The sequence below is a fragment of the Synchiropus splendidus genome, chromosome 4, assembly GCF_027744825.2.
Source record: "Synchiropus splendidus isolate RoL2022-P1 chromosome 4, RoL_Sspl_1.0, whole genome shotgun sequence".
Taxonomy (NCBI): Eukaryota; Metazoa; Chordata; class Actinopteri; order Syngnathiformes; family Callionymidae; genus Synchiropus; species Synchiropus splendidus.
The window spans coordinates 25,492,992-25,516,365 of NC_071337.1; the positions used below are offsets into that span (position 1 = coordinate 25,492,992).

Consider the following 23,374-nt stretch of genomic DNA (forward strand, 5'->3'; position numbering starts at 1 on the left):
CACTATAATTGAGTTTTTGTTCTATGCTCCTCGTATTACTGTTAACAGCTGTAAGGAGAAGTAGCATCAAGTAGCTTGACATCATCACACTTTCAGTTCTGCTTCGGTAAATCTTGAATAATGAAAAGTGCGTTCAATACAGCATATATCATGTTCTGTGTTGAATATGAAGTAATCACCAGATGGCACTGTCAGGTGTTAAGTGGGTTCCACTTGTGTCGAAAAATGTTCTTCTAAGGTTGTGTAACTCACTAAAAATTCTATTCAGTGTTACAAAAACATGACTCTCATGGAATCACTTTTTAAAATATGCAGGTTTTTTGGCTGTCATTCCAAAACGTCCCCCTGCCCTGACTTTTCTGTAGTGCAATAATGAACTACAGCAATGTGATTTTAGATGTTTTTCCTTGTCGCTATTTAGAGATTTGGACCTTTCAGCAATGTCATTACGGCTGCGATCAAAGAGAAGCGTTTTGTCACACAGTAGCCAAATCAGTGGTCATAGAGAAGCCTCACAATAGTTCCTGATTCATCTGTAATTTACCGAGACATAGCTCTCTGCATGTCAGGTGGAGACACGGTGGATCAATGCCACACATCTACACAGCCTTGCAGTCTCTCCTCGCTCAGACGATCAAACAAGGAGTGTGAAACAGCACCTCTGAGATGTCATCCATCAAGTTCACATGGAAGACCCTGGAGGGGGCGCGTCTGATATCGCCATGAAACAATATAAAAGTCTATTTCCACAGTGATTCAATCAAATAAGTGCTGGGCATCTTGGATCTAATACGGGAGGGAACCACAGGGTGCCTCCGCATAACAATGTTTCGTCTGAAGTCGCGGCAAGACGAAGCCCCGCTGTAGTTGAACCAAGCAGCCGGGCTGACCCAGACATTACTTGCCACGAAGAAGAGACGTTTGTGGACATATCAGCTCGAAGTGTAGCCATCTGATCTAACAGTCAATACAACAGTCCAGCGGTTTATCATAAAACAAATCAAAATGTAAAAAGGAAGCGGTTTTTCATCAAAATGTACTCGGAGTGGCAATTTTGACTTTTCACACTTTCTTGCCTTTAATCCTACTCTGCCTCCCGAGGCGTAGCAACGGGGCCCCACACTCTTGCATCCAATCCCCCCGGCACCTACTGTTCTGCATTCATACGCCAAGACAGCTATAGGGGATTAAACGTATATCAAAAATGCAGTGTGAACGAAGGCAGAGAAAGACTGATACACAGTCAACAAGTATTTTATTTTCAGTGTATCAGCGTGTACAAGCAAGGGCAGCTAGAGGGTAGCCGATGCTAACTCCTGTACAATGCCACGAATTGTCTCAAACACTTCCTGCCCAGTGACGGACCGACATCCTGCCCAGGGTGGCTGCCCATCTTGGCAGATTAATGTGAGCAGTTGATGATAAACGGATGCATGAATGATTTTGTTTCCCCTCTGGCAAACGCAGACAGTGTCGAAAGCTATTTATAAAGTATTTTCTCTTTTCCATCTGACCGAAACATGATCCTTTTGGACAGTTATCTCTTGTGACCCGTTTTCTTCTCTGTTCAACAAGCACTTTCATGAGAAGTGCCACTCAAAAGGAATTCCTTGAACACCAATTACAAAAGCAAGTGATCACTATGTTTGTTTCTCATGATCTGCTGTGTTTTTTGTCTCCTATAGTGCCTCTATGGCTTGGTTATCCAGGAGATGCTCAGTTGAACCGCGACTCCTCTGCATCACGAGAAGCTAGCAGTGATAGAATGGGCATCTAGCAAGAAAGCTGAGGCACCGTGGACCGCCCAGCCCTTTACCCTGAGATGACTCATCTCCATGCTTGGACTGACTGTTGGATATAAAAAAGAAGATGGGCCAACAATGATTTTTCTTCAGCATAATCGCTGCCTCTCATTGGTTGACCGTGTCAGAGTTCACTGACATCACAATCCATTTTAACAAGACTAATGATGTTGAAGATGATGGGGGAAAAAATCCCACTCCAGTGTTCAACACAGCATCATCTACGTCTCTTAGCTTCACAAGCTTCTCCATACTGGAGAGCTTAACTCCCCCCACTGGGCCTCTGGGCGACGCATCCAACAGCCATTTGCATACATCTGCATATTTCCCATTAGACTCCACTTGTTGCCTTTTCATGGAAAACTCTGAAATGGTGATGATCATCCTGAATGGTAATTGTCCCGTCGCTCTCCATTTCCCTTTTTCTCCCCTAAAAATTTCCTCTATCCAAACTCTTGCTCCCATGTTTCCACTGCCTGCCTTCCCTCTTGATGTCAGAGGTGCGATCAGAGGACGGTACGGCAGCATGATCTGCGGTCAAAGCGGGAGGGCTTCCAGTCAGATGAGTGGTGCTCACTACAGTAAACCATCTGGGAGCACAGACCGCCTCCAGCCAGAGAGAACAGAATGACAATACGGGAGGAATTCAGTGCACAATGACCACGACTGAACCACACTAATTAAACTACTATGTGATCAACTATTCAATTAGGCTCATTCAAGCTCCAGAGCTCAAGAGATATAGATTGATGTAAATCAGATGAGTAAGCACAAGTCGAGGAGAAAGTGTTATGTCACAGGAGATGGAAGGAGCGCAGTCGGAACACAGTCGGATAAATGTCATGCTTCTGTACTTCTGTACATGTTTAGAAACTGTTTATTTATTATGTACGCTTGCGATTTTATATCAAATACAAGTCCATCACATTCCATCATTCAAGAAACTGATCATGTATATATAGTCAGTTTCTCATTTTTTTCCTTTTTAAAGAATGCCCCACCTTTTCAACAGTGTTAGTCTGACACAAGCTAAATATACCTAAACCTAAACTAAATTAATAATGCTTGTCCACATGAAACACTGCCAAAACCAACCGACTTTCTGGTGTGGATAAATTCGAAAATACAATTGATATATCTTCATCTGTATAGCGAACCTCTGTTTTGGAAAAGAGTAACGCAACAGCCCCACCTCTCCACTATGAGTGTCAGGACCAAAATGATTCCCACCAATCGCAGTTTTTGACACTGATTTTTATTTATTTATTTATTTTACAATAATTGATGTACGTACACTACGATACACCTTCAATATTTGAAACTTGTTTTATTGGACAGCAATGTCAGTATTTTTTTTTATTTTTAAAGCAAACTGGAAAGTAAATAACATTACAATTACAGAACCAACCATCAAAACTCTGTAACACTTTAGATTTGGGAACACATATGAACTATAAAGCTAACCCTTTGCTTCTTTACCGATAATAATCGGTAATTATTGTATTGCTCAGAGTGAACCTTCGGTGATGATTCCAGGATACAATCTTGTTAGGCTTAACAAGAGACTAATCAATAGTTTAGAATTATTATTACAGGCTAATATGCTGTGAATACACATATGAATATGAATATAAATCAATTACTTATGATAATAAATGTACCCCGATTTAAAGGGCAACGCAAAACTCAAATCGGGCGTCCAGAGTTTCGATCAGGCTGTGGATGTACATATTATATTGGAAGCTAAAGTGCTGTATACATTTTTTTTTTAATCAAACAATGACAAAAGGCTGGTCGGGAGGGTGTGGTATGGCACGGTTCTTCTGTGATGATATGTTAGCAATACATCTGTTCTTTAATATCTAACTTCATAACTAGGTTGCTGCGTCACTAGTACATGTTTACAGGAGCGTGCAGCGAGATCAGTAGTTGGGATTGGGTTCCAAAAAAAGGAATCGTCATGTGGTACACCTCCACTCTTCTGTGATTTTTCCTGGAACAACTCCATGTTTTCAGAGCACCTTTTTGGGAACAACAAGGTATTGTAGAAGTGCACCAATGGCGTGTTGTTCATACGAAGAGCCTGTTTCACAAACCCTTTGCCTACCAAACCTTTTAGAAGTGGAAGGGCCACTGATGGAAAACATCTGACATTCTTCACTCTGGGTGCAAACAATGGCTGAAGAATATCACTTCTTCTGTCTGTACAGCAGGATGAAGATAGTTCTACCCTTCACATGACAGAGAACAGTCCAATGAAGATGGTGTCAGTCTGACGGGAATGTGGTGTGTTACCACAGCAAGTGGCCCGCCATGAAACTAAAAGGAGCATTTGGTGGCTGACATTTACCAAAAAGGAATCACCTTCATGGGGCCGCATAATTTTCTGCAGACTGCTAATCAAGCACCGTCTCTGCTCATGAATGTGAAGGGAAAACCTTGAGCATTTAAATGCACATTTAATTGGGTTGGTTCTGGAAGCGTCGTTAAGTAAGAGCTGGGAAATACATTTCTTAATGCGACTTAGTGATGCCCGGCAAATCAAACACCATCAAGTGAATTAATGAGGGCGAGCGGAAAGCACATTAAGAGTGGAGCCGTCGCTTCTTCATAAACAAATACATATCTCTCAACTCGACATCGGGGATGGAGGGAGAATGTGCAAGGGGCCGTCGTCAATAGCAGTGATGCAAAATCCATGGCAGCACGCTGTGTCCTACTTTCACCCAATAAACACACAGGCGTCCGCACACACACCTTTTCTTCCTAAATGTTGTTAGACGGCAGGCGGCTGCTTCTTCACTGACTCCGGTGAATAGAGCAGCCAGCTAGAAAAAGTCACGTGTTGACAGGTTGGGGAGGTGACGGCAGTTCATGGCCGGAGATGTGAAAGAAAGGAAACAGGAATGTGAAACCTCCCTGGTTATTAAGAGCCGTCCTGTGAGGGCACTCCTCCTGTCGCTAAGTACTCTTTCAGTTATTAGCGCGGCTTTCATCCGCTGGCGTGTGAACGCCGATACGGCTCAGACGCGCGGCCGGCCGTCTTTTAGAAACTGGGAAAGCAAACCTGTGGTAATGAGCTGCGATCAGAGAATAGCTGGAGACAAGGCAGGTCAGCCGCGGCCCTTGTGGCGTTGCAACTCGCAAAGAAAATAACTCAATGAAAAACTGCGAAATGGTCATGCCGAAGAGTTTTGCCAACTGGATGGAGAGAGCGGCTTCTGGGGAGAGCGGAAGAGACGGCGGGACAAGCGACACCACTTCCAATTAGGGGAGCCGTCCTCAACTGTCAGGTGCTCCTCAGGCTTCAGCAATAAAGCAAAGCACATAAGAAGAAGGATCTACAGTCCTCTGGACTTATCTGCCAAGAATGAGGCGAAAGCTTCAGCGTGACTTCAGGGTGTCTTTCTCTAAAGGCGCTAAATAGTCAACGGCGGAAAGAGCAGAAAAATATTCAATCTGCAAAGATGCCTACATTTTAGCAACAATTACCGACAATAGTCAATTTATTGTGGAAAGTAGATGATTTAAAAGTGGGACCATCTCTTGAGAAAAGTACAGATTTTATGAACCTGAATACGTAGAATTTATATTATTTGAACAACAAAAAATGCCAGTTATTATGGATAAATCACTTTAATGATTTTATGTTTTCTATAATACCATAATACCACTTAAAGTACACTACATAAATACTACAAAATACGCTAGTATTTTACACTAGTAAATACACTAGTATTTTGTACAAATAAAACATGAAGGAAAGTGGGCTTCTTCTTTATACTCTCTGAGGAAACAAGGGTTTAACTGTACAATAAAAGTCAAAACATTATGTTTCAGGTTGTCGGAATGGTCGATGCCAGCAGACCAAGTTTCAAACTTTTCCTCCTGAGATCAGCATAATCCCAACTGCTTTGCATCCACTCTGTCTCTGCTACCGACTCCCACTGCACAACAAAACACTGTGACTCCATTCCTAGCCAAAACATATTGATGTGTGAAGTGGACAAGGCAAGCCCCTAATCCACCTCCCTGTTTCAGAAATCAATGTGTCCTTTCTGCCCCAGCTCATACACTCTGGCACCACCAAATGAGGTGACCTGCTATTTGGGTACTGGACTGAAATATGTTCATGGGCACATAGGTTTTAATATGTGTTGGGACGCGACCAATAGGAGCAATGAAAACGTTCTCCAAAGTGGGCAGATGAGAGAATGTTGAATTGAGGAAGAGCAGGAGTTATCGACCGTGGCCGGGCGTGTTTCCACTCTGGAGACGGGACGTGAAGCACTGGGGCGTGCTGACAACCCTCCTTAGGGATCCCTGTCCAATTACAGCTCAAAATGAGGAGTGGGATTGGGCTGGGCACATCAACGTGATGATGGAAGGCGGGAGTGGGGCGGGAGATAGAAAATAAGGGGTCCAAGGTTATAAGTAGTACTTGAAATTAATGGGGCAGAGTAGAATGAGAACCCCATGGGTCTTCAGTCGCCCCACCGATGACGTGAAGTTCACCCTTAAGCAGCCAATGACGGGCTCGGGCTTCCTGTAATCTCCTGACTCAAGCCCAGAAATGCTCCGAGATTTTTAGATCATGGCGCTACCTATTGTCTGAGGGGCGTCTAGACGTATTTCAACTCAGCCGTGCATGAGACTGTGCGTAACCCTGCCGGCCTGTAATTGATAAAACCTGACCATTTAACCAGGCAGAGGATTTCACTGGGGAGAAAAAAAAAACAGCTGACCAATTGAAAGATTTCATCAGATTTTAATAGGGGCTAATGTTCGCGGAGCTTTTATTGGAACCGCCATATTTGGACGACTTTGTTCAGAGAGCTATTAAGCAGAAATGTGTTCGTCTATAAAAGAGCTCTTCTGTGTGTGATTGCCGTTTAATAGCCGGCCATACCTTCACGCTCCAGTCTCACTTTAATGCGGCACAGCGCTGGGGACCGACTGACAGCGCGGAGAGAGAACCCAAGGCCTTGAAACATTTCATCCAAATTACCGTCATCTTCCAAAGCACGGCGTCCAGGGGATGAGATGAAATGTTGCCATAATGTTGCCGTGGTGAAGCTCAGTGCCCTCACATTCCATTTACAAATTGCCAGAAGATATGACACCGACTAATAAAATAAGACATTACACTCGCTTAGATTACATTAAATACTCCATTGGATTCTCATTTGTCAAACTAACAACAAACAGTAGAGTGTGGTGCGTCGGCTGTTTAGCTTTGTTTTGACACCTTTCCGAGGCAAAATAGTCAGCATTATATCATCTGTCACATATCATTCCACCCTGGAGAATTATGGAGAGTTCTCGCGCGCCAGACTGAATTCAATGTTGGGCAAAGATTAAAAACTTCTCAATAACAGTGCGCACTGTGGGCAGAACATAAGTAATATAATTCTATATTCGCTTTTTCTTATATTTTGAACAATATTTCATCATACTTTTCAAGTTTCCTTCCTTTTATTAATAATTACTGTAGGTGTAGTGGTACACAACATTGGTACAGCATGAAGACACTATTAATAAAATGTAATATTGAACATTAAAAAATTCTGTCTATATAAAACTTCAACATTTATGTCATCGCAGAGCTGGTGCAGGCTTTGTAATGAAATGGTCCGGTCCAAGTTCGAGTACTATAACACCCCCATTCATCCAAATTTCAATTTGATGGAAAAAAAAGCTGTCAGGAAACATCAGATGAAGGAGTTACCATAGTCACTGTCACCGTTTGTACTAGAACCCCGAAGGAAATTAACTACGTCACCAAGACGTGACATAACATCACACAACTCACCCCAGCTTTTCTCGATGACCCGGCAAGAAGTAAAGGAATGACAACTAGAATTTCAGGTGGGGGTTGAAGCTGAAGCAAATTCATGTAAGCGATGCCATTATATACTATATGTACAGTCACATAAACGGTGCATTAAGATGGTGTTACCACGGCAACAGACACTTGGATTACTGTCAAAGAACGGCACAAAAGAACCTGGAGACACTGTTTAAAGCGCTCACAAAAGTTCTGTTAAGAACACAAGGGGCAGGATTTGCAATTTACGCTATGCTTATGGAGTTGAGATAATCTCACAGTGACTACAAAAATATACTCACGTTCTAAAGAGCAACATCAAACGGCACAAGAATGTCCCCAAACTATAACTGACAACACTTTGTGGGAAAGCTAAACATTGGTTTCTCTCAAGGGACTGAGAGTAAGACCAGGTTTTACGCTTCAATAATTCAATATTCATCTGACTTTGAATCACATTTTTTTTTCAGAAGATATGTCACATTAGTAATGTGGAACTCATAAAGATTAAGACCCTGGTGTCATGAAGACAATTTTGCTCAGGGCCAGTTCGCACAAGTTTATTCATCTACTTTTAATTCTCTCTGTATTTGTATGTATGTAAGTCAACGTCTTTTTTTCCCCGGCACTGTGTAGCATTTCCTAGTGTCTTTGTTTGTCACAGGCTTTAGTTTAGCTTTAAATTCAAGCATTGTTCCTATTTTCTTCTTAGTTTTCCAGTGCACCGTCTTCTCTGTCTTTTGGACTCATGGCTTCAGCTTTACATTGTGTTTTGAACTCAAAGGACTTGATCGCCAATATATATTTTATTCCTCATTCTGAGGCTTGGTTTGAATGGCATCCATTGTTCTGGCACATTTTATTATCATATTCTTCACTTCTGCCTTGGCCTTTAATCATGCTAATATTTCCTCTGAGCCAAGCAGCGATGCATTTCTGAAAAGCCTGACCTGCCGACCCTGAACTTTGCGGATCGATCGAGGCATCCCGCGTCTCAACTGAAGTTTGCTTGATTTTGAAAATTATTTCCACATTGTTGGAATTTGAGGTTGTCTTGCTACTAAATTATCTTCTTCAGTTTCTGATCTTTTGTTCCTCAACTGTTACTAAGTCCTGCATTTCATTAAATTCCTCTTATTTTGGAAAATTCCATTCGTTGACTCTGAAGTCTTTCCCTAATCGTGGCAATATTTTCCTTTATTTTCTGGATGACTCATTTGCTCCTTTCTCGCCTTGTTCTCCATGGTTGACTCATCATCTGTATTGTCACCGAACGTCATGATCAGCCTTGAAGATTTCTTAAGATGGACTTCCATCCGGTCCAAAGGGGATGTTTTTATTTTATTTTATTTTATTTTATTTTATTTTTTTTTTATTCAGCTGTCTTGAGATGTCTGACTCTCTCTCAGGGTTTCACACAGTCTCTCCCGCTTTATGTTTTATCGATTTAGTGGGTCCCATTCTGGAGCTCGGGTTATTTGTGATCATCTGGTCTGGTTCCATTGATGCTTTGAGCAGTTTGTGTCATCAAGCTATCGAACAAGTGCACCTGACTAAGTGGCCAATGAGCCTCCAACTCAAGCCACTCTCTGCTTTTATCTATGGAAAGATGCGTAAAGTTGCAGTACCATTGTTCGACCAGGTACTTAATCTCATCCTAAAGTACACCGAGCATTCACTGCATCCTACCTCACGTGGTTTCTAAAACACACGCAGTCAGAAATGTAATGATCAAGATTTCAGCAGGGCCATTTCTCGAATCATCAGTGAGTGGAACATTAAGCAAAGGTCTGCTCTCATAAAACAGACTGTTTCTGCAGCTGCAGTAACAACGTGTACCCCAGCTTTCTCCTCAGTGCTCCTTCTTATCCTCATCATTTCAATCTGGACCACACGTGGAAGGCTTTTTACAGTCGATCTTTAAGAGACCCCACAAACCACATTCAATAGTTATTCAGAATGAGGGAAATGAAGACTATATAATACAGAACATATAAACGACTACAACCTGACAAAATTGTTGTCATGGAACCTTGGTCAAAAAAGTGTCACATAAGTGCATTACCAGTTATAAAAAAGAAAAGAAACGAGGAATAATAAGTGCAAAAACCTAAGAAAGAAAAGATCAAACAAAAAATAAAATTGTATTTTTAATTTGATTTTAATTTTCAATTCAATATTAAATATAATATATAACAAAAGCTTTCTAGGAAAATGTATGATAAAAATTGCTTAAATGTTTTCAAAATTATATGACAAAATATGTACACACTATTGTTATTATGAACAACATTAAATCTGGAAGTACTGCTTTACAGGAATGGAGTATTTGACAATTTTTTTTTTTGTTTTAGAAAAAAAAAACTTGGTAAGAAGTGTCAAATGTATTTAAAGATAATTTAAGTAGAAAATGCCAACTATATAACATATTAATATCAAATAAAGGCAGATGTAAACTCATTCAATATTTAAACAAATACAATTAAATAAACTGTTAAAGAGGAAGTACTCACTCTGCCCTCAGGAGGCTCAAGTAAACAGAGGCGGCCCCTTAAACTCACTTCCTATGTAATGTAGAGAAGCGAAGTTGAGAGTCCAGTGCCACAGAATTTTGCCACTCCTATAAAGTGCTTCTAAAAATTACATATCAAATGCAAAAGCAATTGCTGTAAGCAATTCTGGATCCCTATGTTGATAAAGAAACACGTCCAGTGTTAATTGTGGGTCATGATTTACCTGACAATATAGATTTTCTATCCAAAGAACCCGCACAGTTGCAGTGGACACCACAACTGATGGGCCTCATGAGTACTGTGAGTAAATTAAGATGTACATAACGTTCATTATACTTCATGTGTAAAAAGCCTGGGATATTGCCTCTTTGAGATGTGTGTAACAATAATCATAAAGCGGCGTGAAAGAGAGCGGCTACTCAAACATCACTTGCATGTAGTTTTATACTGTATAACAAAAAAATCTATAAAGCCCAGAGGCAGAAACCAGTGCAGCTTTCCTGGTCCATGCCGATAAAAAACAAACAAACAAAAAAACAAAGAGCACAACGCCAATGCCAATCCATTGGCACGACATTATCTGACGGCTTAACAGTCAAAAACATCTTTCACCCAGCATCTGTGCTTGGCATTTCCTCACAGACAGGTTTAATAACAGCTCTGCATTGCCACCTTCAGCATTCAGTGCAAAAGGGGTCTTCCGAGACACATAATCTAAGGATGTAAGAGCTTTCGAGGAGAGGCTCTCAAGTAGTCTGAGCAGCTGCAATGATTCAGCAAGAACTCTTTAAAAAACATAACATGAACATTTAAGCCTTAGACTAAGGTCAATTACATCCGGGCAGAGGCCAGGCCGGTGGAGTCTGAGCAAGCAGCAGCAGCAAGAGGCGTTGGCACGAATGTATAAGCAGCGAGAAGTGTCAGGTTGAGTCGGCCGCATGAATATGATCGGATGTTCGGAGTCAGAAAGACTCAGTCAGCTGATGGAGATGAAATGAAGCATGAATAAAAGTGGACGACACTGATGTGCTAATGCAGTTTTGGCTCCACCAAAAGCTAAGAAAAGCGAAGATCACTTTTTCATTGTCATGGGAAATTCTTACATGGCATAAATGTTGCATCAATTTAGTGACCGCTCATGGCTAGTTTTGAACCGTGTTTGTGGTTGGCTGCCCATAAAACAAGACTTGGACTGTTGAGCTTCATGCTACTGGTTACAGGAGTAATATATTTGGAATACTTTTCATGTCAAAGTTAATGTGACGTTTTGGTGGGCAATATAATTTTGAATTTATATCATCGGAGGGCTGCAGGAACACCATGAAACTGATGCTCCACTGTTTCATTATTTATGTGTTTAGTGAAGCAAACCAAATGTAAACAAATAAAACGTAATGGAAACAGGTACAAACCAAAACAATGTTTTCTACATTCTTGAAAAAGAGGGTTTCCTGTCATTTGAAAACACACAATGACTCAGAAAAATCTGGAACTAAGCAACTCTGCTTGTTACATCATAACAACTTTTTTTTTTGGACTCCACCTCACAGCATATCCTCTTTTTAATATGTGCTGGATGTTGTAAGGACAGAAATTTGTTTTTATGCACTCAGCATGGGCATTCGCTGTGCTTCTTGGGACGAAAACCAATAACTTCAAGTCCAAAAATTAAGGTTAGGATTAGACTTAAGCTAAGGATGAAGTTATGCCAAGAGTGATCACGGGTAAGTCTCCAGGAAATGATTGAATGTCGAGGTAATTTCCTTTGGGGAAAATGTGTGTTTATGTGGGAGTTACTTTTTAGCGGTATGACCTGGCATTCTTCACGAGACACATGAAGTGTCTTCTTGTTTCACTAGTCAAACACAATTCACTGTCACTGCGAGGGAGTCGTAGACTGACACTAGGAACCCTGTTTTCTAGTGGAATGTTTAACCTTGCATATCTGAATAGATTTTTCTTTCTTGTTTTCCCCTCTCCTTCTGTTTTGCATCTCCTCAGGGTCACCATCTGCATGGCAAAACTCGCAGCGTGACACTTCCATAACCCAGGGGGAGGGAGGGCGCAGCAGAGGAGAGACCCCACTTTCTACATTCACCAGCCGACCATAATTCATTAGCTTCCCCTTTCATCTTCCTCGTATACTTTTCCCCCTCTCTTTGCACTGTGACCGATGCACGTTTCGGGAAGATCTCTTGGTTATTTACTGCAATGGAGCTGCTGACAGTGCTGCCTTTCAACCTGCTTAAGTTGGAGAATTTTCCAAGCCAAGTTACAGTTGGAACCTGGAAATAAAATGTAAATAAAATCCTGCTGATGCTGTTCATTTGGCCAGGTCTATCGAAAATGCTCACAATTGTCATCGCCACTTAGAGGAGTTATACCCAGAGAGGATGTAATATTATAGGTGGATTCACACAGTATAAAAAAATGTTTGACACTCTAATACAAGTGCACCATTCTCTCTGTCATCGTGTGCATATGACTTCCAGATATTGTTGCTAAACAAAGAGCATAGCATCAACCAAAGGTGAAACAATAGCCGCGGCTAAAAAGGCAGAAAATCTCAACTCCAAATTTGGTTTCAAATACATTTAAAAAACATGTTTGCTGCTGCTCTGTGAGCACTGGAGTTGGATCACCTGGTGTAATTTTACAGGCCACTATAACAGAATGTAGAAGTCATGGTGATCTTGTGTCATAAAGGTTACTGATATGGCACATTCAGACGGGTCTAACCTAATCCTAATCTGATATTGTGCTATTTTTATAAAATTTTTGCGTGCCACAACATTTTTGAATGTCAGTACAGTTGGCCTTTGCCGTTCAGTTTTTCCTGGTGGGGTTTCATTGCTAGTCTGGTATGGTCATCACTTCTCACTCACCTAATGCAGCCGAAAAGTCATAATATGCATCCTCAAAATATATTTATATGATACAAGAGACTAGTATAATTCGCATGACAAAGAAAAAAAAAAATACCACTAGTGTCATTTTTTGTCATTTGCATTTAGGAAGAAAACATTACATAAACCGGGAGATGAGCTAAAATTATCTGCGACTTTTCAGATATGCTAGATGAAATGTGTCTACTTCCTTTTCACTTTAGCTTGGTTCTAGTTCAAGTTTGGTACAATTGTTATCACCAGGACGTAATGTAATTGTTGAATTCTATCATGGTAAGTTTCCTGGTCACCAGGTGAGTGAATGGCAGACTTACATCTGACTTATTAGACACTAAGACCCTTCAAATGTAACACACGTTCAAAGATGAAAAGATGAAGCAAAGCCAATACCTGAATTACAACTGTTTTTTTTTCTTTTCTTTTTAATCCTGGTCACTTAAATGAGGTACAAGTATAAAATAAACTGGTCTCTGGAAACAAAAACGATCTGATCTGATAACACATAGATCAGGTCTTTTACTTTCTCACATTGCCTGGGAATGGTGCCAGTTCTGCTGACTTTCACTCATCCATTCATACTGTTTCAGCCAATATTTTTAGCCAGGTTCACTGGTTTTCATACAGCACATCTCATCTTCTTTATTTTCACCGCCTTTCGGTTACAGTATAAGCTCCTTGAGGATCTCTTAGAGAAATAGTGTGGGAGAGACATCAGATGTTAGATGGGGAGGCGTAGTTGGGGGGGAAAAAAAAGAGAAGTAGGAGTCTAAAAAGAAAATATGTGGATGAGAGTGGAGTCTATACTTAGCAGCAAAAAGATAGCGCTGTGACATTACACCTGCGTAAGAACGCACACTCACAGGTCTTCAAGCTATTTTATAGGACCGGCTGTCGTGCACATGACAGCAATCCCTTTGAGAATAAGACTAATATAAAGCACAGCACTGAAATACAGCCAGAGGGAATGATTAGTGTGAGAGAGAACGACAGAACGTGAGGTTTGCTGAAGGAGAAGGCAAGAGAGATAGAGTGCCGTGCTCCAGGTGGTGCATTATTAAACAGATTTGTCACTTTGTGCCATTGGTGTTAAGAGTGTTTGTGTGCGTGCTGGGTGGGCTAATGCATATGCTGCAGCGAACGCTTTTGGTCTGTGCGGAAATATGAAAGAGAACCAGGCTCTTTGAAAATGAGGGATATGGAAAAAAGAGAAGGGACGAGGGAAAACAGGAATCATCAAGTGCGTTTTCAGAACACTTGATTCAAAGGCAGTCTGATTAAAATACCCCCAGACTGCTTTCTGTCCATGTGATGTAAATTTGATCGGCAGCTGAGGAAAAATGTCCTGTGCAGCCACTGATCTTTATAGGAGGTAGGTAATCTTCGGGGACAGGTGCAAAAACCTGCACCACTTATGAAGCAGCATCGGAAGTTTCGAGATGCACAATGTCTTTGACATTTGCAGAAACTATTTTATTCCCTTTCTTCAGTAAATTTTACTCTCCACAGAGCAGAAGAATCGGTAGAAAGGGCATCAAAAGCGTGCAGGAATCCGGCTGCATTTCTATCGCACTCGGAGGAGAATCATCATCCGGTGCCGCCAAATTGAACAGAAAATGTACGTAGCGATCACAAATTCCCACAATAAATACGGAGCCATCCTGGGCCGAGGCGTCTCATCAACTTTTTTGGATTCTACTGTGCGTTGAATTCCTCTCCGTTATTTCTTTTGTGACTTGCGCCTCCTTGGACTGTGTCATTATCGCTGGCTGATTCCAGCAGAAGAAGTCAGCCCTCCCTCTCTTTCGCCGTCTGCACAGGCTGTCCGCCTCCATCACGCCGATGCATTGTTACCGCCAGCTTTGATTGACGGCGGCGGGAAGTGGAAAGCGAATCCAGAAACTGCCCGGTGGCAGCTCGACCCTCCCTAAAACTGACATCATCTTTGTTTACGTCAGTGTTGCAGAATTAGCCCTGCTGCACAGCTTTGCACTCTATGACACTCACAACATTGAGTTTTGATTATGATTCATCTGTAGCGTCGGCATTTATTATTCAGCTGTCAAACATAAAAACACAGTTCAGCTGGGTGAGCACTGAAAAAAAAGGGATTTAAACTCTACAGGTGCGGTGGATTTATACTTTGCTCTTTAGTTTAATGGACAATATTGAACTGGGTGGAAGAAAAAAAAAAGCTATTTGTTCTCAGAAAGAATTCAGCAGCTGTTGTCTGGAGCAGGGAACTGCATTCTCCACAAGGCTAGTAAAAACAGCACAGCAAGTGCTTCACTTGCACAATTCATTTCATGTACATTACATTACAATAAATATAAATTTTACTGCAATGTTTAGCTTCATTAATAAGCAGGAAAGTGTGAGAAATGCAAACTCCAACTTATGTCTTGGCCACCAAAACAAAACTACATTAGCATATATATTTTTATTAGTAGTTTATTTTCTGCACATTATTTCAGTGGATCAAAAATATCAACTGGTATGACGACTGGTTTTCCAAAGGCACAAATGGGAGAAATAACTTGATAAAACATGAGATCTGAGATGGCTAAAATATTGCTGCGCATCAGAAAGGTGCTAAAATATCCATATAAATGCGTTTTATTGAAGAGGAAAAAAAAGCCCCACAGGGGGACGCTGATGCCGACGCTCGTACCTTAGGGAATTGGAAGACGGACATGACTTTATTAGCAGTGTTCAGCACGTCAACAAACTTTAAAACTGAAATTAATTCAAACTGACATATAGTAATGACCCACGTATCAAGCGCCCCATCTCTTTTCTCGAAGCCCATCGTGTAAACATGTGGATAAAGCAGCACGCGCAGGCTCATCAGCAGGGATTTAAGAGTCCAACAATCGTGGCGGTAAATAGGCGGCTGGATTTGTGTCTGTGGGAGTCGCTCCGTCCGACCGGATAGAAAGCGACACACAATGCATCCGGGGCCAACTCTGTAAGTAGATTAATTAAAAAGCTAACGCCGGTGGGTCAAAGGTCAATCTCCACTTTGCTGTCAGCCTCGGCGCTGTCGTCTCCTCCCGCGTGTCTCAAGTGTCATCTTGAGATAATGATCCCACAGGACAGATTTGATCAGCGCAGCGCCGAGTTGCGCCCATTGATATGGTCTTTAGGAAACTATCAGAGAACAAAATCCCAAGCAGGGCTCTCCCTCCGCTCTAATTGAATGCACCTTGAGTGTGCGTGCATGCGTGCGTGTGTGTGTGTGTAATCAGATGGAATTAATATGCATGCTGTTTCTCATTATAGAATAACACAACGGCACTTCGGATGTGCACCGTGTGAGGCGGATTTCTAATATGCAACCGCTTATTTCGAACGTGTGTGTGTGTGTGATGAGTGTGCGAAAGCTTCTTAATGTAGCTCGGTTAATGGAAAACACATTTCACTTGAGTCAAACCTAACAGAGGGTGCAAATTAAAATATATGTATTATCTGCATGGGATGTTACTTGTTCAGTCTTGTGAATAATAATAATAAGAAAAAGTGCTTTTTTTTTTTATTTTGTCCAGTGCGACCCACAGCTTGACAGACGTGTATCGTCTCCGACAAGACTTGAGTCATGACTCTCTGTTTTCAAAACCCTCTTCTGATGCGAAGAGAAACAGTGCCGCCGAGATGCCGACTGCAAAGTGTTTGTGGGCGTCGGTGCAGCCGTTGGTTTGGGGGTGGCTTTGTGTGTTTTGACCCCAGGAGAGCTTGAGTGACAGCCCGATGATAAGCTCCTCTTTATTAAGATCTCGGAAGAAGATTTGCTCTTTGCTCGAGCCGTCTAATCTGTAAAACAAAGATTTAATATCGAGCAGAGGAGGTGTGGAGACCAGGCTTTGCTTCTTTCTGTCTTTTCTATCCTTTCACTCGCACACTTTGTTTCGTTCTGCAAAAGGGAAAAGTAACTTCTTTTAAAAAGTGTTTCTGGCCTGAATCAGAATCATTGCGTGTAATTTGAATATATTTTTTAAAAAGCAGCGGTGCAGTTTGAGAGGGTGCACATATCCATGCTGGGAATTACATCATTGTTTACACCCCCCCACCCATATTTTCTTCTGTCTGCTGCCACCATTGGTCTCCAAAACAAGCTCAGATATGAGTATTAAATGATCATTACAGGGCAGTGTCTGTGTTCTGCCCTTAAAAGAAAAAAAAGCAGAATTTGCGGTCCAAATCTCTCAAGGGACTAATGGCTTATTTATGGAGTGGTTGAAATATTCAGGAACGGAGGGAGCGATATCTCTTTCTGCTGGGATGCTTCATGACAGTGAATGTATGACCAGCCTTGATGATTCAAAAGTTTCACGAACGTCCCCTGCGGGTGGCTATGGTTGTGTTGCAGTTGCGGGTGGAAGTGTGTGTGTGGGGGGGGGGGGGAGTAATGGTTTACTTCAGTGCTTGACAGAAGTTTTTCTGTGGGGTCAATGAGATGACAGCAACAGAAAGTAGCGAAAAGCGAGAGTCCCGCGCGTTAACTGTCACCATATGGCGCAAGTGGCGCGCGCGGAGCGCCCCGACTTCTAGTCCGCTCCCCTCCCCGTGTTTCGAGCCCACGTTCCGACGCCGTGACCGGGCGCTTACCTTAATACGTTCCAGCTTTTGAGAGGGTCCAGGTCAGAAATTATAGAAACCATGGTCGAGTGGTACCGGGACAGGGAGGGGGCGCGACAGAAAAGATTGCAAAGAAAAAGCGACGCAAGGGCTGTAAACTCCGTCTGCGAATGACAGCAATTGCTCAGATGCAACCCGTCCTGCTTGTGTTCAGTGGGTGATGAGCGCTGTCAGAGCTCTCTCTCTTCTCCCTCTCGAACATGTTCTCTCTCCGCTTCTCTCGCTCCCTCCGCCCCCTCGCCTCGCTCTCAGCACACGCTTTCTCCCCTCCGAGCTCTCTTTTACAGCCGAGCTGCTGCTGGAGACGCGCAGATGCGCCGGAGAGACGAGCTAACGCTCACCGAGGGAAGTCGCTCACCAACTCCGATGAAAAACCTCACCATGAGAAACACGTCAATAACCAAGTTATGAACTTGAAGTGCCATCACTTTGGGCAATATCACTTACTCTTTGACGCAAATCCAATGAGCTAAAACAATAAAAAAAATAATGAAGGGCTTGTCATTTTTAAAATAAGAATTATAACAATAACAGTAATGCTAACAAACTCATAGGTCACTTTTATCTGGTTCTTGAAAAGCAAATGTCAATCTGAGTGAGCTACGAGTGAAGGTGATGAAATATATGCTGGAAAACTCTCACACGAATCAGTCGGAGATATTAAAACATGACATTCATTGACAGAAATCAACCAGAGATGTAAGCAGTTTGCTGCTAGTAAGTATTATGGAGTCGCAAATAGAACTCTTCACATTGCAATTAGCAGACTGACATTATGTTACTTGTCTTGGAAAGAAAAAAATACAACTTGATTCATTAGTCCAAAGGGATTGAGGAAAGCAAACGCACCATCATAATTTCAATTTGCCTTAAAAGCTGTGCCTGTGATTATTTTATCCTTGAGTGTTTCTAATAGGCTCTGTAACCTTTACGTCTAATTTCCCCTGCCTGAAGTGCTTCTGCAAATAATGGGGGAGGTGTATAGAGCCAAGGACCCTGAACGTCTTTGTGTTGTCAAGAGTTAAAAAAGCCGAATCCTAAGAAACTCAAAAGTAAAGCACCATGAATGTGATCCTAGGATATGAGCGGGCCATACTTTTGAATTGCCTTCTAATTGACTAGATTTTGAAAGACTTGTTTTCTCTCTGTTTTAAGGTCACTGCTTGCTTTATTTTCCACCACAAATGTGATTACAGGAATTGTGATGTAACTACTAAATGTTGTCAAAACTATGTAAGCTCCAAAATAATGAAAAACACTCTCATTTTCAGATGATCATCAAGGACACACTGGAAAGGATAGTTACATCTGTTATTTCTTTAAGCACACATTTTTTAACCAGAACAGAAACCACTCAGATTCCCATCTTGGGATCAAAAACAAATATGTCAATCTGTCTGTCTGTTTTAATGGGACTGGGAATAAATTGAGGTGGCATTCTGGATTAGCTCAGAACTATTTAAAGGAATAGTCACCCAGTTGATAGTGAGCCGAAGCTGTGCTTCTCGTAATGGCAGTGGTGCCGAGTGTGTTGTTGTTGGTCACATGACACTGTATCACAGTAGCTACTGAAAATTGCTAAAGGCGTACCTGCTCAAGAATGTAATATTCCGACACTGCTTGAATGCAACAGCGTTTCCAACATGCCTTACTACTGTACACCATTTTAAGAATGACATTCTCATGGAGGTCAAAAACACTGACCGAAAATCAACAACCTGGTTGCTGGGGGTCTTCTGTCTGTAGCTTTTTACTTTTTTTCTGTTAAATTCCGTCCATAAGGATCATTTCATGAAACTGGCTGATACTGTACCTTCTGATAGATCCAAGCATCATGAATTGAATTCATAAATAATGAAATACAAAAGCAAATGTTCACGTCTCTTCTATTTGGGCGTCAAAGTTGCTCCTGAAGAGCGTATAAATGCTATATATAAAATAATAAATGCAACCTTTCTTAGTGGAGTTTGCATGTTCTCCCTGTGCCTGCGTGGGTTTTGTCTGGGTTTCTCTCTGATTTCCTCCCACAGCCCAAAGACATGCACATGTCATTTCTGCCTGTGTTCCCAGAGCTCTGTGCAGCAACTGAGACCAGCTGTGGAGGCGGAGCAGTGGTAGAAAGTGCTAGCCGGCAATACTCACAGGCAGATTTTTTGTGTAAATAAAAATCCTGTAATTTCACAGGTCTGATGTGACGATCTTAATATCTCAAGAGCAATTTGCCTTTAAAAATCCATATATTAGCTGCAGCCTTTAAGATGCAGGTAATACCTCACAGTCCAGAAATTATAGACGAGATGTACAAATGGCATGGGCATATTGTTTTCTGCCTTTGTCTATGTGTCCTCTTAACAACTTGACAACCATTTGGATTATTTTTCCATCATACCAGGAACAAACACAAACAAATTTAAAAGTAGGAATAGCTTTCATTATGGTGTGCTGAATCATCCTGAAGACCTCAGAATTACGAGAGCTGAAATAAGAAACCTCAGTCAGCGCACTCGAGCAGACAACTCTTTCTGGTAACTGAGCTTCACCAAGGGATTAACCGGTTGAAAGATGCAAAGAAGAATAACCCAACTTCTTGTACTTACTGGACTTGTTTTTTGTTTTTTTTTCTAGTGAAACTGGATTTTCTACTCCACGTTTTTTTCAAAACGGATTGTCTGAGGGGCTATTACCAGGCTTTTTGTAAGGTACAGGATTAAGTTTTTGTTGGGAAGAGAGTCTGCAGTTTGGTTGACTTCTGTCTTCATCACCATCATTTTTGCAGATGCTTCTGCTTCTGTTGGCTTCATCTCCGTCCAATTTTCAGAGCTCCCTTGACGTCATCTGATTTACGTAGTTTCGGGCAAGAGATTTGAGAATTGATTCAGCCGGAGCCAAATTATTGTCTACTCCATCCCTGAAAGGGAAAACGAACTGAGTCATGTTTTTAAATTATTGCCCAAATAAGAGGAATGACAATTCTAGACGCCAATGTGGGAGGCTGGTGTGTGACCTGAGGAATGGTGAGATAAGAAAACGCATCTCATCTCAGATTTGGGGTAGAGTCACAAATAGATGAGTCAGCATCATTCTGTAAGAGAACTGTTAAACTTGTCAGCCATGACGCATGTAAGTACAAGATATATTTGGGCGATTACCCTGTGGTCACTTGCATTGGTGCCTAGTGTTACTGAGTGCATTTGCCGTCACTGTCCACAAACAGTATATAATGGTGCTTTGCCAGGTCAAGTTGTCAACGGAGAACAGGCTGGAGCTGTGTACACAAACTTGTTGTACACAACCTCAAACATCACTGTTGCATGAGAGATGAGGAAGAGGATCTCTTTGAGTGAAATAATTCGCTATGACTGCTGCCTGGTGATGTCATAATATACTATATAATATAATGTCTCTTTTACAACACGCCTACAGTTCTTCGCAGCCTTTTGAAATAATGATATCAAAGTGCAATTTTTTATTGAGAATACTGGCTCCCGAAGGGTTAAGGTTCTTCTGCTTCCGGTGACTTGTTTGTTGATGTTTCGTGACTGTAGTATCCATCAGTTGCCATGCTTTGTTGGTGATATCACATATTCTGAGTGTATTTGCCACGCCTGATGTACTGGAGTAAATGTGCATTCTGCTTCCGTATCACATGGTAAGTAGAAGTAGCGCCAGATCTCTCAAATCAGATGCATTCTGCATCAATGGCGGCAAGATTGTGTCATGTGGAAAACGTATTAATAACACAATTCAAAAGAACATATCGATCCCATAACTTCACAGCGACATCTGCTCAGTAAAGCGATGGAGTGTTGCATATTTTACAGTTGGGAGCTGTGACACTGGTGTTTTTCACGGTTTCAGAGTCTGATGCGTTGTCGCAAGCATGCAGAACATCTCGCAAACCACCCCATGAACCCACTTCCTGTCTGACACCACCACATCCTGTTGATAACTGTCATTCCACTTTCTCTCTCTGCAGTTGTGACTTTGGTGCCCTCCCCAGCATCTGGCTGCAGATGTACCGCGTTTGGATAAGATGGACACAGCAACAGCCAAATCCAACCTGTTCAGAGCTCTGATCTATTTCCTCATTGAGAGGAAAAATACCAGATGAGCCCAATAGTGGAGCGAGAGAGAGTGAGGGAGAGAGAGAGAGAGGGACAGAGAGAGACTGTGTCTGTATCACATAATTGTCTGGGACAACAGAACAGAGTAGCGCACATCTCTGCCAAAGCCATCAGTGTTGCAGCACAAGTGCTTTGTTATTTTGGGATATCTGTCATGCAGTAAGGCAACAAAAATAAAAAAAAAAAACAAAAAAAAAAAAAAACAAAAAAGAAAAAACTGTCGCTTATCCATCAAGATCAAAATTTTCCTCTCTTCACCATGTGATAAAGTCAGTGAATTAGAGTGGTAAGACACAGAACTGGATGCAGTGGAGCTCATTTTACTGAGCCAAAATCTAAAATGCAGATGAGCAAACTCAGAAGTGTTTATTCTGGCCAATCCAAACCATGAAAGATAATGGGATAATTGAATCACAAGGGTGCATATACAGTACTTGTAAACATTCCCACGGACCATTTACAGTCATCCATGAATCTTTTCATTTTTTTTCACTGTGGGAGGAAAGCAGAATTCCTAGGAAAAAAAGTGATGCAAACACTGTGTTTTCTTGCAACTGAGGAAAAGACAACATTTTAGTATAATTTTACTCAACATTTGGAGTAAATGCAAATGATATAAGGTCATGAACAGTATCTACTCTCGCACGTCCTCGGAATGATACATGGAGCAGTGTGACAAAGATCCCTGTTTACTCGTACTAAATACAATTTTGGTTTGGAGTGACAGACAGTTGATGTCCATTGTCGTCATTTAAAACAGGATCAACATGTTGGGATACACCCTGTACAAAACAAGACCTCAATCAAGCATGAAAATGAGAGATTGTAAACACAAAAAAAGACATGGAGCGTCATATTGACATTCAATAGGCCATTTGTTCAGTGGTCTTGTATAAATTGGCCTTTGTGCTACATGACTGCTCGTAGGCTGTAGCTAGGCAACTACAGTTAAAATAGTGAGTTTTGCCACCATTGTCTTCTACGCTTCTACGCCGCCAAAGAGGGTATATGCTCGACGTAAAATTACTGATGAGGAATCAGAATCTGAAAAGTTTATTAATCCAGAGGGAAATTCTGTGAGGGCCATTTCTGCTGAACTACCAACCATATGGTGGACATCAGCCAATCCGACCTCTCCGTAACATTTATCGCTCGAACAAAGGCGTCTGCACTCCGGCAGAACACACACACGGACTTAGTGAGATTTCAAACGCATCATCACCCAGGGACAGTTCAGCATTCCAACATCCATCATTTGATATTAATTGATGAATTAAAGTCTGACCAAATGTAAACACGCAAAAAAGCTTGACAAAATTACATGAACCTGGACAAAATCTGTTCTCCAAACCAGCAGCCACACAGCACCAACTTAAAAATAGAGTGAATTGGACATCTGCTTGGCTGAGGAGGATGGAGGGGGAGGAGGGAGGTGACAGCATCACACTCCTCTTTTCCAGTATCTATTTTAGTGTTTGCACTCATCGAGGCACAAGACCTGTTGGAACATTTCTGTGATCAGGCTCTCATCTGAAAAACATAGAATTATCGGATGCACATCCTCATGTAT

The 23,374-nt window shown here is 41.7% G+C and overlaps 1 protein-coding gene across 5 annotated transcripts in view; it reads right to left on the reverse strand.

Annotated features, from left to right (window-relative positions):
* The window catches only part of celf2 (cugbp, Elav-like family member 2), a 205,354-nt gene extending 187,503 nt beyond the window's left edge, over positions 1 to 17,851 (reverse strand). For all 5 annotated transcript variants that reach the window (XM_053861712.1, XM_053861711.1, XM_053861709.1 and 2 more), the window contains exon 1: positions 17,651 to 17,851. In XM_053861712.1, the coding sequence (XP_053717687.1) occupies positions 17,651 to 17,703 (53 nt within the window). In that variant the 5' untranslated portion in view covers positions 17,704 to 17,851. The remainder of the gene's footprint in view (positions 1 to 17,650) is intronic.
* Between the last annotated feature and the right edge of the window lie 5,523 nt (positions 17,852 to 23,374).